Source organism: Rhynchophorus ferrugineus, unplaced genomic scaffold (assembly GCF_030347505.1).
Source record: "Rhynchophorus ferrugineus isolate W39M unplaced genomic scaffold, kcgeb_rfMv2 rfM1, whole genome shotgun sequence".
Taxonomy (NCBI): domain Eukaryota; kingdom Metazoa; phylum Arthropoda; class Insecta; order Coleoptera; family Curculionidae; genus Rhynchophorus; species Rhynchophorus ferrugineus.
This window is the reverse complement of record NW_027472580.1, coordinates 50,849,621-50,863,803: the sequence shown is the minus strand read 5'-3', so window position 1 is coordinate 50,863,803 and position 14,183 is coordinate 50,849,621. Positions and strand designations below refer to the sequence as shown.

General features: G+C 30.1%; 2 protein-coding genes and 1 long non-coding RNA gene across 8 annotated transcripts in view; 2 read left to right on the top strand and 1 right to left on the bottom strand.

Annotated features, from left to right (window-relative positions):
- Positions 1-3,702: 3,702 nt before the first annotated feature.
- LOC143193971 (uncharacterized) lies at positions 3,703-5,104 on the top strand. The gene is made up of 3 exons (XR_013005151.1): positions 3,703-3,870; positions 3,940-4,039; positions 4,154-5,104. It is a non-coding gene; the product is annotated as an uncharacterized LOC143193971 (long non-coding RNA).
- Positions 5,105-6,920: 1,816 nt separating this feature from the next.
- Positions 6,921-14,183, top strand: part of LOC143206947 (zinc finger HIT domain-containing protein 3) — a 68,049-nt gene continuing 60,786 nt past the window's right edge. For 3 of the 6 annotated variants that reach the window (XM_076419824.1, XM_076419825.1, XM_076419826.1), the window contains exons 1-3: positions 6,924-7,136; positions 7,215-7,357; positions 7,466-7,648. In XM_076419824.1, the coding sequence (XP_076275939.1) occupies positions 7,069-7,136; positions 7,215-7,357; positions 7,466-7,648 (394 nt within the window). In that variant the 5' untranslated portion in view covers positions 6,924-7,068. Of the gene's footprint in view, positions 7,137-7,214; positions 7,358-7,465; positions 7,649-14,183 lie in introns of all 6 variants that reach the window. The other 3 variants (XM_076419822.1, XM_076419823.1, XM_076419821.1) reach the window with 2 other exon arrangements.
- On the bottom strand, positions 8,041-12,656 carry LOC143206946 (beta-glucuronidase). The gene is made up of 13 exons (XM_076419820.1): positions 12,329-12,656; positions 11,908-12,028; positions 10,754-10,925; positions 10,500-10,685; positions 10,278-10,444; positions 9,751-10,072; positions 9,424-9,541; positions 9,175-9,373; positions 8,972-9,115; positions 8,836-8,920; positions 8,605-8,781; positions 8,392-8,530; positions 8,041-8,339 (listed from the first exon to the last, which is right to left on the bottom strand). The coding sequence occupies exons 3-13, from the start codon at positions 10,916-10,918 to the stop codon at positions 8,158-8,160; spliced, it is 1,884 nt and encodes a 627-aa protein (XP_076275935.1). The 5' UTR covers positions 10,919-10,925; positions 11,908-12,028; positions 12,329-12,656; the 3' UTR covers positions 8,041-8,157.

Below are 14,183 nucleotides of genomic sequence, written 5' to 3'. Positions count from 1 at the left end.
TATTTTCTTTTCCTATTCATGAGAGACACCCTTCTGTTGTTCACTTAGCTGTGCATTTAGAAAATGGACAAAGAGTGTATTTTACAGCACAGAACGCAGTACAAAGAGCTGCTCAGCCACCATCTACTACATTAACCAGTTTTTTTGAGACATGCCAAAACGATGATTTCGCACAAACATTGCTATATTCTGAAATGCCAAAATATTATACCTGGAATCAATCCTCAAGGAGATTTATACGACGGAAACAAGGAAAACCAGTTCCAGGATATACAGATGTATATTCCACCGATGCGATTGGCCGGATTTATTCAGTACATCCAAGCAATGATGAATGTTTTTATTTACGACTGCTATTAGTCAATGTACGTGGCCCAACATCATTCCAACAGTTACGAACTGTTGATGGTGAATTGTGTGGATCCTACAGAGAAGTCTGTCAACGTTTGCAATTGCTTGAAAATGACGCTCATTGGGATCAAACTCTCAATGATGCTGTAATATCATCACACGCTCATCAAATACGAACATTGTTTTCTATAATCATATCTACATGCTTCCCATCAAACCCAATTGATTTGTGGATGAAGTACAAAGATTATATGTGTGATGATATTTTGTATCAAATACGGAATAGAATGGGAAATCCAAATATACAAATCAGTGAAGAAATTTACAATGAAGCATTGATTTCAATAGAGGACATGTGCTTGATAATGTCAAACAAACTATTAATTCAATTAGGCCTGACCGCGCCCAATCGTCCAATGCATGACGCTTTTAACCAAGAGTTGCATCGAGAAAGACTGTATGATCTCAACGCTTTGAAAGAATAAATTCAAACAAATCTTCCACTGTTAAATGAACAACAGAAGTATGTATTTGAAACTCTTATGAAAGTAACAAATGATGAAACTGGAGGGATTTACTTCTTAGATGCACCTGGTGGTACAGGAAAAACTTTTTTGATTTCATTAATATTAGCAACAATTCGCTCAAAAAATAAAATTGCACTTGCACTCGCTTCGTCGGGAATCGCAGCAACTTTGCTTGAAGGTGGTCGAACAGCCCATTCAGCACTAAAATTGCCATTAAATATGCAAAGCAATGAAACTCCAACCTGCAACGTTTCGAAGAACTCTGCAATGGCAAAGGTTTTGCAGCAATGTAAATTGATTGTTTGGGATGAATGCACGATGGCACATAAAAAATCTTTGGGGGCTTTAGACAGAACCTTAAAAGATCTACGTAGCAATAATAGCCGATTTGGTGGTGCAATGATTTTATTAGCAGGAGATTTTCGTCAAACATTGCCAGTGATTTCACGATCAACGCCAGCTGATGAACTCAATGCATGTCTAAAGTCCTCCAATTTGTGGAAACATGTCAAAGTACTTCATTTAAGCAAGAATATGCGTGTTGAGTTGCAAAATGACCAATCTGGAAACATATTCTCTAAACAACTCATTGACATTGGTAATGGCAAATTTCCTATAGACATGTTGACTGGCTGCATTAACTTTCCTCAAAGTTTTTGTCAGTTAACTCGATCAAAAGATGAACTTATTCAGAAGGTGTTTCCAGATGTTTCTCAAAATTACAGAAACCATGATTGGTTGAGCGAACGAGCTATACTGGCTGCAAAAAACATAGATGTAAATGAATTAAATTTCAAAATTCAAGAACAAATTACAGGCGAATTGAGGATATATAAATCAGTTGATTCGGCTACTAATCAAGATGATGTAGTCAACTATCCACCGGAATTTTTAAACTCGCTGGATTTGCCAGGATTGCCACCTCACAATCTTCAATTAAAGGTTGGATCGGTGGTTATAATGTTGCCATATATCAACCAACCGCGTCTTTGCAACGGTACACGGTTAGCGATAAAAAAATTACTAAACAATGTGATAGAAGCAACTATACTCAAAGGAAAGTATAAAGGAGAAGATGTTCTCATACCGCGCATCCCAATGATTCCGACTGATGTGCCATTTGAGTTTAAACGACTACAGTTTCCAGTGCGGCTTGCTTTTGCTATGACTATAAACAAGTCCCAGGGGCAATCATTAAGTGTTTGTGGTATTAATCTAGAAAACCCATGTTTCTCACATGATCAATTGTATGTTGCCTGTTCCCGCGTTGGAAAACCATCAGATTTGTTTATCTATGCGCCAGGTAATCAAACAAAAAACATCGTATACCACAAAGCACTACAATGATAATAATAATAATAATTATGATTCACATGATTAACAATAAAGCGATTACTTACTTTTCAATCCTTATATATGTTTTATTTAATTATTTTTTATTCACAACGCCCTATCACCAGGGTGATGGTTCTGTTCAGGAGAATTTTTTGAAATACGTAGGCACAAAAACTGCCACATTACAAATCTTTTTGACAGGACGAAGTCTGTCGGGTCAGCTAGTATTCTATATAAATATAATGTGATAATAAAGATAACATAATAATAAAGATAATATAATAATAAATTTAATATAATAAAAGCAGATATCAGAAATAAATAATTAAGTGATACTAGATATACTTACTATACTTAATACTTACCAGCGCCAGGGTCAACCCAAAAATGGCTACGGTAGTTCGCTGGATTCTTGATCGCTTATAAATGGCAACGTCGCAAAATTCGGCTGAAACTATTGAAATTTACCGAATGCAGGCTGGAATCATCCAGAATTAACTACTACTAGAAGTAGGGGAGAAAAACGTGACATCTACACTACTGAAATAATCAGCCGAATCGGACAAGCTACATCTGATAGTAAGGATACAGAAAAATATCGATATAACGATATATCCTTATTTTCTAAAAAAAATATAAAAATATGAAAATATTTTTATATTTTTATTCCGATATATCGATATTCTTTAGCCGATATTTTTATATATTTTATCAAAATAAATTAAATATAATTTTTAATAAGCTTTTAAAATCGGTACTTAATTTTAAGTAATTAATTTTGGTACTTAATTTTTTCTTAAAAATATCTCTATATTTTTTGTACAATATTGATACTTTTTATAGTTCTTTCAAGAAAAATGCCATATTTTACATTTTTTAAAGATTAGAAAATGAAAATTAGAAAACAGAACGAAGATTTTTTCAGATCTTAAATAAAACGGTATATCAATATTTTTAAAAATATACACTTTCTTACATTTGAACTACAGTTCTTTTCTTTTCTTTTTTAGATCTTCCTTTCAAGCGGAGTTTTCCAAATACCTTAGATATTGGTAGTAGAGAGATAAGTCTACAGACTTTTATTTCATTTGATAATTTTCCAAGTTTTGGGAGCATGATAATTTCAGCCTTCCAAGTGTCTGGAGCATGTTTTAGTTGAAACTTTGCATTGATCCAGTTGATGAGTTAAAATATAAACCCCCTCTTTATAGTTTTTGCAGCAATTATCCTGTTAGCACCGATTTTGTAGAATCGATTTGGTAAAGATGGAGGGCAATTAAAACATTGAATTCTAGTCAGTCGCTTTGTATTTATATTTTGGAAACAACTCGGTTAAAGTCACAGCATCGAATGAATAAAAATGGCGGGATATATCTCAAGGCAACTACTATAATATTTGTCTGCAACCATATATACATTTGCCGCCACCATATAGGCGCCTGCAACCAATTATTTATATGTCTAACATGTTATTAAGTCATAACTTGGTGATTTATATGGATTAATATTAACTTTGATAACTGTGGTTACTTCTTTCGGCGTATCTAAGTGAATCGTCCAATTTTCACATTCTATGTTTGGTAAATTATACAGACAGAACACAATATGATTATCAGATTATGGAAGCCCCCTCTTGTCAGTAAAATTCGTTAGAGTGGTAAGCCTTTTCACTGCTAAGTATTCAGTTGCTGCGGTTTTTATTAAAAATATTTTTTGCGTGTTACAGTTGCACTGAAATTAGTATGGGCACAGTCACTGAAATATCTTAAACAATGAAAAATATAATCTTGGATTCACAGAAAAGAAACCGTCCTCATACAAAGCGGGTGAGTAATCAAGATCAGCTTGATGTTAGCTCTGTCAAAGATCGAATATATGAAATGTATAAAAACAGTGAGTAGTTCTTTCAATTTAAACATAATTTACTATAATTATTTCAGAGGAAACTGTTATTTATACTGTCAGTGTAACAAGTACTCATAGAAAGCTTAGAAACATGCAACTCTTTGAGGGATGTAGAACTTTCACCCACTGTTAAACAATAAATGGTTTAAATGGTGTAGATAATCCACGAAAAGGTATAACGGAATTTCCAGGTATTGTTAATAAAATAAAAATAATAAAATCAATGAAAGCTTATTATTTAAATTTACGTATTTAAATGAGACATGGATATTTAATAATAGGACCAATATACCCGATGGTCACTCATGGCAAGATGATAATAAAAATAGTTTTAAGGCTGCAAAAGTTGATGGAAAAAGGTAAATGTTGTAATAACAATTGACTAATAGTTACAGAACAATCTAAGAAATACAGTGATATCAAAATGACTTTACAAGGAAAGACTCTACTGAATGCAACAAGAACTAAGCGTAAAAGGTGAATATGCCCTCTAATGAAAGTAAAATTTATTACTTGGATATACAATTGTTAATTAGATGGATTAGGCCTATATTAATGAAAGAACTATAGGTAGAGAGCAGTGTAGACATTATCGCTTAACAATCTGTTTGCCATCCGTTAGATATCTCAGATAGTTGTGCATATTCTTGTTCATAACATTGTATGTAGTCAACACAGACAGCACAGAACACATATATCATATGTTAAGATCCCTGAGAACCATTACATGAATACTCATATTTAATAAGAAAAAATAATTTTTATAGCAGATTTCCAATATATTTACAAAGTGAGTTCAATATTATAATTATTACTAATAATCCTTTATACCTCAGCAAAAATTGCATTTATGATAATGTTTGTAGATAATATTTTACTAATTATAAAATTGTAAGCATTTATGTGGTTAATAAATAAACATATAATTCATATATTTTCTTATTTACCTTTATAATATCAGCAAATATAAAAAAATAATGAATTTCTCACCATCCAACTTTCGAAAACAAGCACCAAGAAGACGGCCAAGATTTCATTCGACGAAAATTTCTTTCCAGCGAGCATTCTTTTGATCATTCTTTGAGATCTGAGAACAGAAAATAGTCGCCCGTGGTCAGATTTGGAGAATACGGTGGATAGGACAGCAGCTCGTAGCTCAATTCGACCAATTTGACACAGTATGCGGCACGGTGCATTACTTGGTGAAGCAGCACTTTATTTTTCTTCAAATGCGGCCGTTTTTCGGCGATTTCGTCCTTCAAACATCCCAATAACGCTATGTAATAGTCACTGTTGGTGGTCGTTCCCTTTTCAAGGTAGTCAATGAAAATTATTCCATGCGCATCCTAAAATACATACGCCATAACCTTGCCAACCGACTGTTACGTTTTGTCACGCTTTCGAGTGGGTTCATCGTGTGCAGTTCACTCGGATGACCGTCGATTGGACTTCAGAGTGAAATGATGGAGTCATGTCATATCACTGTCACATATCGAGGCAAAAACTAACAAATAACAAAAGTTGCTTCACTCAAATTACTATAATTCACAAACTAATGATCCGACAACAGTCAAATATATACACGCATCTTTTAAGGGTTAGGGCTAACTGAAAAACATATGGATTTAATTCTAGTATCGCCATCTATGTGTCAGGCCGGGGACTTTTCAATTGACCTGTTAGACCTGTTTGTTGGGTATCTGACTATCCTCCAAGAACAAGCCTGTGCCTCTTATTGTTCAATAACACATGGTATTCCTACGCTTTTCATTTTGTTTTTCTAAAAATGCTGCTGCTTCATGAACATGTTTAAAATCCAACTTTGTAAATTATTTATAAACCTTTAAACATGTTTAGGGTATTTACATTTACTAATTGACATACTATAATATATTATAAAATAAACAAAAGTAGGAAATCGCCTTCTTATAAATAAAATAAGTAGTAATAAACATAATCTTATAAGTAAAATAGTAAAATAATTGAGAGATTGTATTTGAAGAATAGAAGATTGTGTTGAATAGAAGCATAAAATCTTATGTCTTATCAACGTTTGTTTCAATAATCATTTGATTTTTTAAAAGGATTATTTGAATTCTATCCATTAATACAATATATACTTAAGACCGAAATTGTCATTGGTGATCATTGTTTTTAGAGTTGCCTGGTGAATCAAGATATTAATAGTTTTCATTGCCTACTTCGCCATCTACCAATACCAACAGATATCAATATGGTCATTTTCTAGAAACTAGTAGGTAAGTGTTATAGATGCCGAATACCTTCCAATAAAATTAAACTACTTTATTATTCATTTTCGAAAATATTGTACCTTTATAATTAGTGAAATAGATTAATCTTGAATTAGTTGATGGTTTATATTATTTAATTATAAAATATGAAGGCAACGTAAGCGCCATCTCTACGATGGGAACTAAGGCTTGAATAATTAGGAATATGTTAATATTTATTTAACTCTATTAATTATTTCTAGCAATGTTAGCTCAAACGATTTTATCACATATTTGAAATTATGGTCTATTTTCAGTGGAAATGTATGTTGTAATTTTACAAATATTTCAATAATAGTTAGGTTACTGTAATTTACAGTTAGACTATTAAACATATGGTTGAGTAATATCCTACCTTAATATTATTTATTTGTTTAATAATATGGAATGTAATTGTTTTTATTTGAACAGAAAAAAAATATGCGGTTAGGAATTACCCATTTTTATAAATTATTATAGCTCGTGTAAATTCATAGCTATTGGTAATTTGTTTCGTATAGCTAATATTATTCTAAGATCCATTAATTGAACCCATGCTGTGGTTCTAGTTACGCTGAAGTTTTTAATAGCTCGTTTCCTGACTTTCTAGGAAATATATTTTTAGTACGTTATTGCATTTTATTGACTACATATTAAGAACTTGTTTAGGTAAACTCGTAATGAATAAAGTGTGTATTATCTGTTCTGGAAATGGCATTTATAAATGCCCAACATGTTTCATATACTAGTAAGTAAAATGTGATACATTAACTAAGTGTACTGTTTATTGCAAGGAATTATTAATTTACTATCAATATTAATGTAGTTGTTCGGCAAAATGTTGTAAAAAACATCGAGAAAATGACTGCGAGCTTTTCCAGAAGGAAGAACAACCTGTGGCTGAAGAAAAACCCAAAGAAAATGTGAAGACTGCTGATGAAGTATCAGCGGAACGTTTACAATTATTGAGTAAGTTGTCATCATAGAGTGAAATTTTATTTATTTTTTATGTATTGATTCTTTCATGTTCCTTTAAAAATATATGGTTATATTTACATATACAAAAATTCATTTTAGAAAATAGTGATGAGGTAAAGAATTTGTTAACTAATCCTCATTTGAGAGATCTGCTAGTGACAATCGATCAAGCTGAAAATGCTGAACAGATAATGCAGAAGGCCATGCTTGAAGCTATTTTTGTTGAATTTGCTGATGCTTGTATAAAAGCAGTAGAGCCACCAAATTCCAATCCAGATCAAGGTCAGGACCAAACATGAATTAATATTTTATTAACCACATTGGCTTTTTCTCCCTTCTTTCATATTTTTGATTATTATGGGAAGAATGTAATATTTCAATATCTATATTTCAACATATAGTTCTAAAATCATAGGAATGTTATGTTTTTACATTATGATGAGCTTAATGAAATGATAAAATATTAACAACAAATACGGAAATTTAATATCACTATCCTTATTATTATATATTAATCTTATTGTTTATGATTGTTTCATACTTGTCTTAAGTTTTTAAATCTCATATTAGATACTTATATTTGAAAATTATATACTTATACTTGACAAAACATGATATATTTATGTGCTGAAATAATTGTATGGTGCATTTGGGTAAAATAAAATATTGTATCATTTTTATAAATGTTTATTTTTATATTAAAAAAGTCATTATTTATGTACTGTACCTGAGGAAACTTTAGTTTTCTTTAAATGAAATACAATTTTTGGCTTTTAAAATCTAATAATTTATTACAATTCAGAATGGACATTGTATTCACTTTCTATATAATTTTGCAGGTCGGATGGCAATTTTACACCATCTAGTGACTTTGCTAAAGCCCAGTAACGTTTCCTTAATAAAAATGCACTTGATTTAGGTTGCCTATTTCGTGTAAATATACCTTTCTTGTTACCTCCAACTCGAACATAAGCTGTAAAAATATGCATAAAAATGTTTCCTTCTTGAGAAAAATATTTCAATACTTTCTGCTGTTTTAAAGTCGGCAAAATTCCATATGTGTTCCCCAATAAACCAATTAAATTGTCTTAAGATATCAAATGCTTTAAAATATCTGGACATTACTGATTGTTGATACTCTTCGGACCAAATAAATGTTGGTAACTATAACAGACTTATTCTTAGAATAATTTACTAATTATAATTACAAAGTTAAAATAAATAGTATGATTACTAACAGTATGTAAGCCCTCCAGAGTATCAGCACCATATTCTGTAACCATTACTGGTTTATTATACTTATTATGCCATTCTTGAGCTTCAATAACAATTCTTTCAGTAATACCGTCCAAATCACCAGTGTTATCATACCATGCCTCATATCGATTAAAACCTATTATGTCCAAATATTGACCCTGAACATTATATTATGTAATAATAGTAAATATATTTGATTTTTGAATACATACAATATTGTCTACATTATATGGTTGAGCAATTGCAGCAGTAACTGGTCTTGTTGCATCTAAACTTTTCATATGCTCAATGACTTCCCTAAAAATTTGTGTCAGATATATCAACTCTTATATATTATTATTTGTTTACTGGAAATATGGTCCACTCTCTGGGTACTGTGTTCTTGGTTCATTAGCGCATGACCATGCAACAACTGAAGGCCTATTTTTATCTCTGTTGTACAACTCAGTAAAAGCTTTTTTATGATTTTCCAGTAAGTCGTCCCCAAAAAGACTAAAATGTTATATGATATTGTGATTCATTTATCACAACAATAGTAGAGATATAATTACTCAGTGTTTACTGAAGGCACTTCATTGATTATTAATATTCCAAGCTGGTCAGCCAAGTCCATAAGTTCTTCACAATATGGATAATGAGAAGTTCTATAGCTGTTAACACCCAACCATCTCAATAAATTATGGTCCTTTATGAACAGTGGGAGATCAGTGCCTTTTCCTCTAATATCAGAATCTTCATGTCTACCGACCCCTGAAGTTAGTTAAGACAATTATAATTCAAAAGTTCTAGTATAATATCACCTCGGAAATATATTGGTTTTCCATTAATATAAAATGATTCATTATCCCACGTCAGGTCTCTAAATCCAAATGTTTGTTCGTAGGAGTCGATAAGTTGGTCGTTCTCAATAACATCAACCTGACAAATGTCATAAAAATACCTAATAAATTAATATCAACAAACGACGGAGATGCTGTAATTGTTTTTCTGGTAAATTGTTCAATAGGCATAGTGATTCATTAGATACATTAACGCAAGTGTGTATATTTTTTTGCATTTACTTTGTGAAGTATTTGGTTCGTTTTAGTTGATAAAAAATATATTAGAGTTAAGAGACGTTAACTTACCCTGAATGTATAAAGATATCCTGGATTTTCGTGCATTGCATAAGGCCACCAAAGATGTGGATTTTCAATGCTTATCTCACCTTCTGGCCAAAAATTTGCGACAGCATATACAATTGATTTGTTTTGATCCAGAATTAATATATTTTTTTGTTGGTGACCTAATACAGTTACGTTATATTTAATAATACCTATTGAATCATTTACTTTTGTAATTATTGTAATATCGTCCACATACGATTCACTTGTGGTATAGATCGTTACAGATCTGTCAATTCCTGCATAATCGAAGAAATCGAAGCTATAAGCCCTAGCTAACATTCCACTAAAATAAAAAACAAATTTAGTACCTATATAATACTTAAATATATATACACATTAGTTTCATATTTTAAATATATAATTTAAACGCAATGTGGTATTCTAAATATTACTATACTTATTTATTATATACTGAAAATTATATTTGAAATATTATATATGTAGGTTTTTTCTTATGTGTGTTTTATTGTTCGGCAGAAATATATTACTTAGAGAGTATGGTAGTTTCTCCTTGTGGTATAGTAGAATCAGTCAAAATATTATCTACAACCACCTTGATTGTATTTTCACCTCCATAATTTAATACTGATGTTATCTCTGCGTTAAAAGCTAAATGTCCTATAGAATGGCTAATAACATGAATATTATTTATTACCTAAAACAGTCATGTTATAATAGTATACAGCTGTAGTTAACACTTCATAACTTACTACATCTGCTGAATAACATACAGAACCAAAACGTATCCAGACCCGTTTAGTCTCCCATGACTTTGGAATAAAAAAAGTTCTGCTATAGGTTACAGCTCCAGCGTAATCACGTGTTGATCTTTGCGTTCCAATATCATTGTAGCTGGATGGTACAGGAATAAGAGGTAAGTCTAAATTTACATTTATCTGCCCATGAATGTTTTTATTAGTAAAATTTTTTGTGTATTTTAGAATTTTGTATAATATATCAGTACCTTATGCTGGCTTTGTGGAAATGAAATATTGTGTAAGGCAAAATTCCAAATACCGTCTAAAGATATAGATTCCCGTATAGCTGATGGTTTATGTGGCAGAATTCCTAACCCATAATTTCCGGATATTAAAGTTAGGACAATTATTATTACTCCGCATGATATCATTTTGAATCTAAAAAGTTAGCAGAAATTGTAATGTATCTAAAATGTTATAATTGTGTACTAGGTTGTTAAATAAGTTTGCGAAACACAAAATAAATTCATCAACGCAGAACTAAACTTTTGATGCCATTTTAATATTTCATCTTTTATACAATTGTCGAATGTATTCTAGGTTTACAAGTCATTTAAAGGTGACGTGTTCTCAATGCAGTACATTCTTTGTAAAAACCTTTAAAAAATAGTTAATTACTAGAAATTAGCCAAGAAGTTCTTTGTATAAGTTTGAGTTTTATAGAATCTACAACTATTTTTGTTTGTAAAATATCTCTAAGGAGATGAAACAATTAACTTGGGTTATTGATATTATATAGTTAAATGATATATAATATCAATAACCCAAGTTAATTGTTTCATCTCCTTAGAGGTATTTTACAAACAAAAATAGTTGTAGATTCTATAAAACTCAAACTTATACAAAGAACTTCTTGGCTAATTTCTAGTAATTAACTATTTTTTAAAGGTTTTTACAAAGAATGTACTGCATTGAGAACACGTCACCTTTAAATGACTTGTAAACCTAGAATACATTCGACAATTGTATAAAAGATGAAATATTAAAATGGCATCAAAAGTTTAGTTCTGCGTTGATGAATTTATTTTGTGTTTCGCAAACTTATAGTTTGCGAAACACAAAACTTAAAAAAAACTTTAAAACTTTCGCAAACTCTTAGTTAAGAAGTTAACGAACTTGTTGCGTATTTGATATACTTAGCTTCTTCTAACTTCTCTTATCTCAAAAAAAATTTTCGTTAAAAAGTTTTCATTAAATAAAGAGGTAATACAGTTATAGGTAGGTAATATACAAATCCCTTAAAGTTATACCGATAAATAAATTAATTTTTTTACAGCCCTATCCTTTCCACAAACTTATTGAACACTCTGGTATTACTTTAGTTGAAATATCAAAGAGAAATAACAAAATATTGCGTTACCTTTGGTTTTACTCGAGTTGACAGCAAAATCTCTTTAAATTCAGACAGTTAAGTTAAACATTTATTAGGAATGTTTCACTTTGACCTTTGAATATCCAGGAATCAAAGCTCTAACTCTTAACTAGAATTCAAAAAGTTAATTCAGGACGTACATAAAACAAATATGTTAATAAACTTATTAAACTTAATAGTTTAAAATAAATCAATAATTAAAATCAGTACGTTTATAGTCAACACTTAATTTATATTTTGAAATACATTATAAACTAAATAAAATAATTATATTGGCTCTAGAGTAAATCAATTCTATTTATATTTTAGCATATTTATTTTTCTAAAACAATATTACTTAAATCAAAATAATGATAACTATATTTAATGGTGAAATAGTAATGGTAAAATTACAAAATTTTTGTCTTACCTTAATCTCTCTGTCACCGTCGAACACTGTACTAATCGTTCAACATTTTGTGTGTCTGTTTAATATTCAAAAGGTCTGACAACCTTACAAGAAATCGCCATCGTGGTTTATGTTTATTTTTACATGAACAGTTCTGGTTTGGCATTGAATTAAACATTACTAATTTCTCTACTTTTCTTCAAGTTCCTACGTAAGAAAACAAATGCAATGTTTGTGTAACATTGCCATTTTATGGTATAGAGTTTGTGTTGTTTATTTAACTGATTTCTAATTTAAAATGTCGTGACAATTCTCTTCTACTTGTCTTTATAAGAGTCGCTTGACTGAAATAGTTATCTTACGTGTTGCTCAGTTGAATGAAAAAGTTAAAAAACACTCCTTAAATTTTTTTGATCCGGAATTTTAATTAAATTATATGTCATTAAGGATATATATGGTAGGTTCTTTTGAATACATAAAAGCTATTTAGAAAAAAATATGAATTGAAATGTGAGTTATAAAAAGACGTTAACATAAATTTCTGTTTTAATTATATTATTTCCTCAGCATTTGAAATTGTCAAAAAGTTAAATTGATTGGTATTTGAAATGTATTAAGTCTCGTTTTTAATACCAAGAAATTTTAACGATATTTCTTTGTGTTCTTGAAGAAAATGATACTTGATTTAATTGATAAAACTCCACTGTATATTCTAGTTCTATGAATTGCCTGTACACCAACGTTGCCTTTCTGTTAGATATCTTAGACGTCTTAGTTCATACATGCTTTTGTTTCTGATTTTTTGTTGTGTTTTAATTTTAACACGTTATTCCATATTAATATGGTATCTAGATCAAGGTTCAAGTTCTTTTAGGGTTTACTAAGCGTAATTGGATTACTTCACTGAATTCTCTTTATAAAGTGAGTATGAATATATTTTATTCTGTTTACGATGTCTTACAAATTGGCTATTGTATGTTTTATTGTAAATTATCAATTATCGTACTAATATAGGAGATACATTTCTCACTTTATTCTTACGTTATTTTTTTCAAGAGTAGTTTACTTTATAAATATATTTATGATGCTGTTTAATTATTTATTACTATTTAGTAGCTGTTTTATAATGTTATTTATGACGCTGGTACGTATAACCACAAAGCACATTAAAAGTATCATTTTATTATTAATATTAATTGTATGTAGACCTCCGTACCAATACTGATTATTTGTGCTATTTGTAAGTATTCGATAATACTATTTCCCTAATCATTTTCTCTTTCTTTTTTATATTATCTAAATCCTTAAAAAATAGTTTCCTATTTAATTTTATATATTTTCCCAATATTTTGTTTGAAAATGTTCTTTATATCTATTATTACTAGTGTCGTATGTGCACTATGCGAAATGGTGATTTGGATATAATGTGTTGATAATTCTACGTTAAATATTAACTCACATAGGTTACTCACTGAATATTGGGTGCTTTTATATCTAAATTTTAATTATATTTTGCGCATAATTCACAGAGTATAGATATATATATAATCTATTCAAAGTTTTTTATACATACGTCATAAAGATGTTTAATGTATTGCCTGCCGCAATCTGTAAATTCGTTTCAAAGGAGATAATTATATCCTTCTCATTTTATTCTAGTTAAAATGAGACACAACGCTGTCTGATTAGTTCGAACACGTAAACGAATGAGCCTGTCGAAGTCGTCCAGTTGTCAGACGTATGCAAAAATTTTAAATGTAATAGTGATAAGAGGTTATAACTCTAACCTATAAACTATTGTGGCTGTATAATTAACTGTGGTTTTTAGATGCACTATAATGTTAAAATAAATTATATTTAATAACATTTTTGTTCA

Coding starts and splice junctions, on each gene's coding strand:
- LOC143206946 (XM_076419820.1), bottom strand. CDS start 10,918: ATGATATCATGCGGAGTAATAATAATTGTCCTAACTTTAATATCCGGA. Junction 9,374..9,423: donor AAAACCAATATATTTCCGAG/GTGATATTATAC, acceptor AACTAACTTCAG/GGGTCGGTAGACATGAAGAT. Junction 8,782..8,835: donor CATATAATGTAGACAATATT/GTATGTATTCAA, acceptor TATAATGTTCAG/GGTCAATATTTGGACATAAT.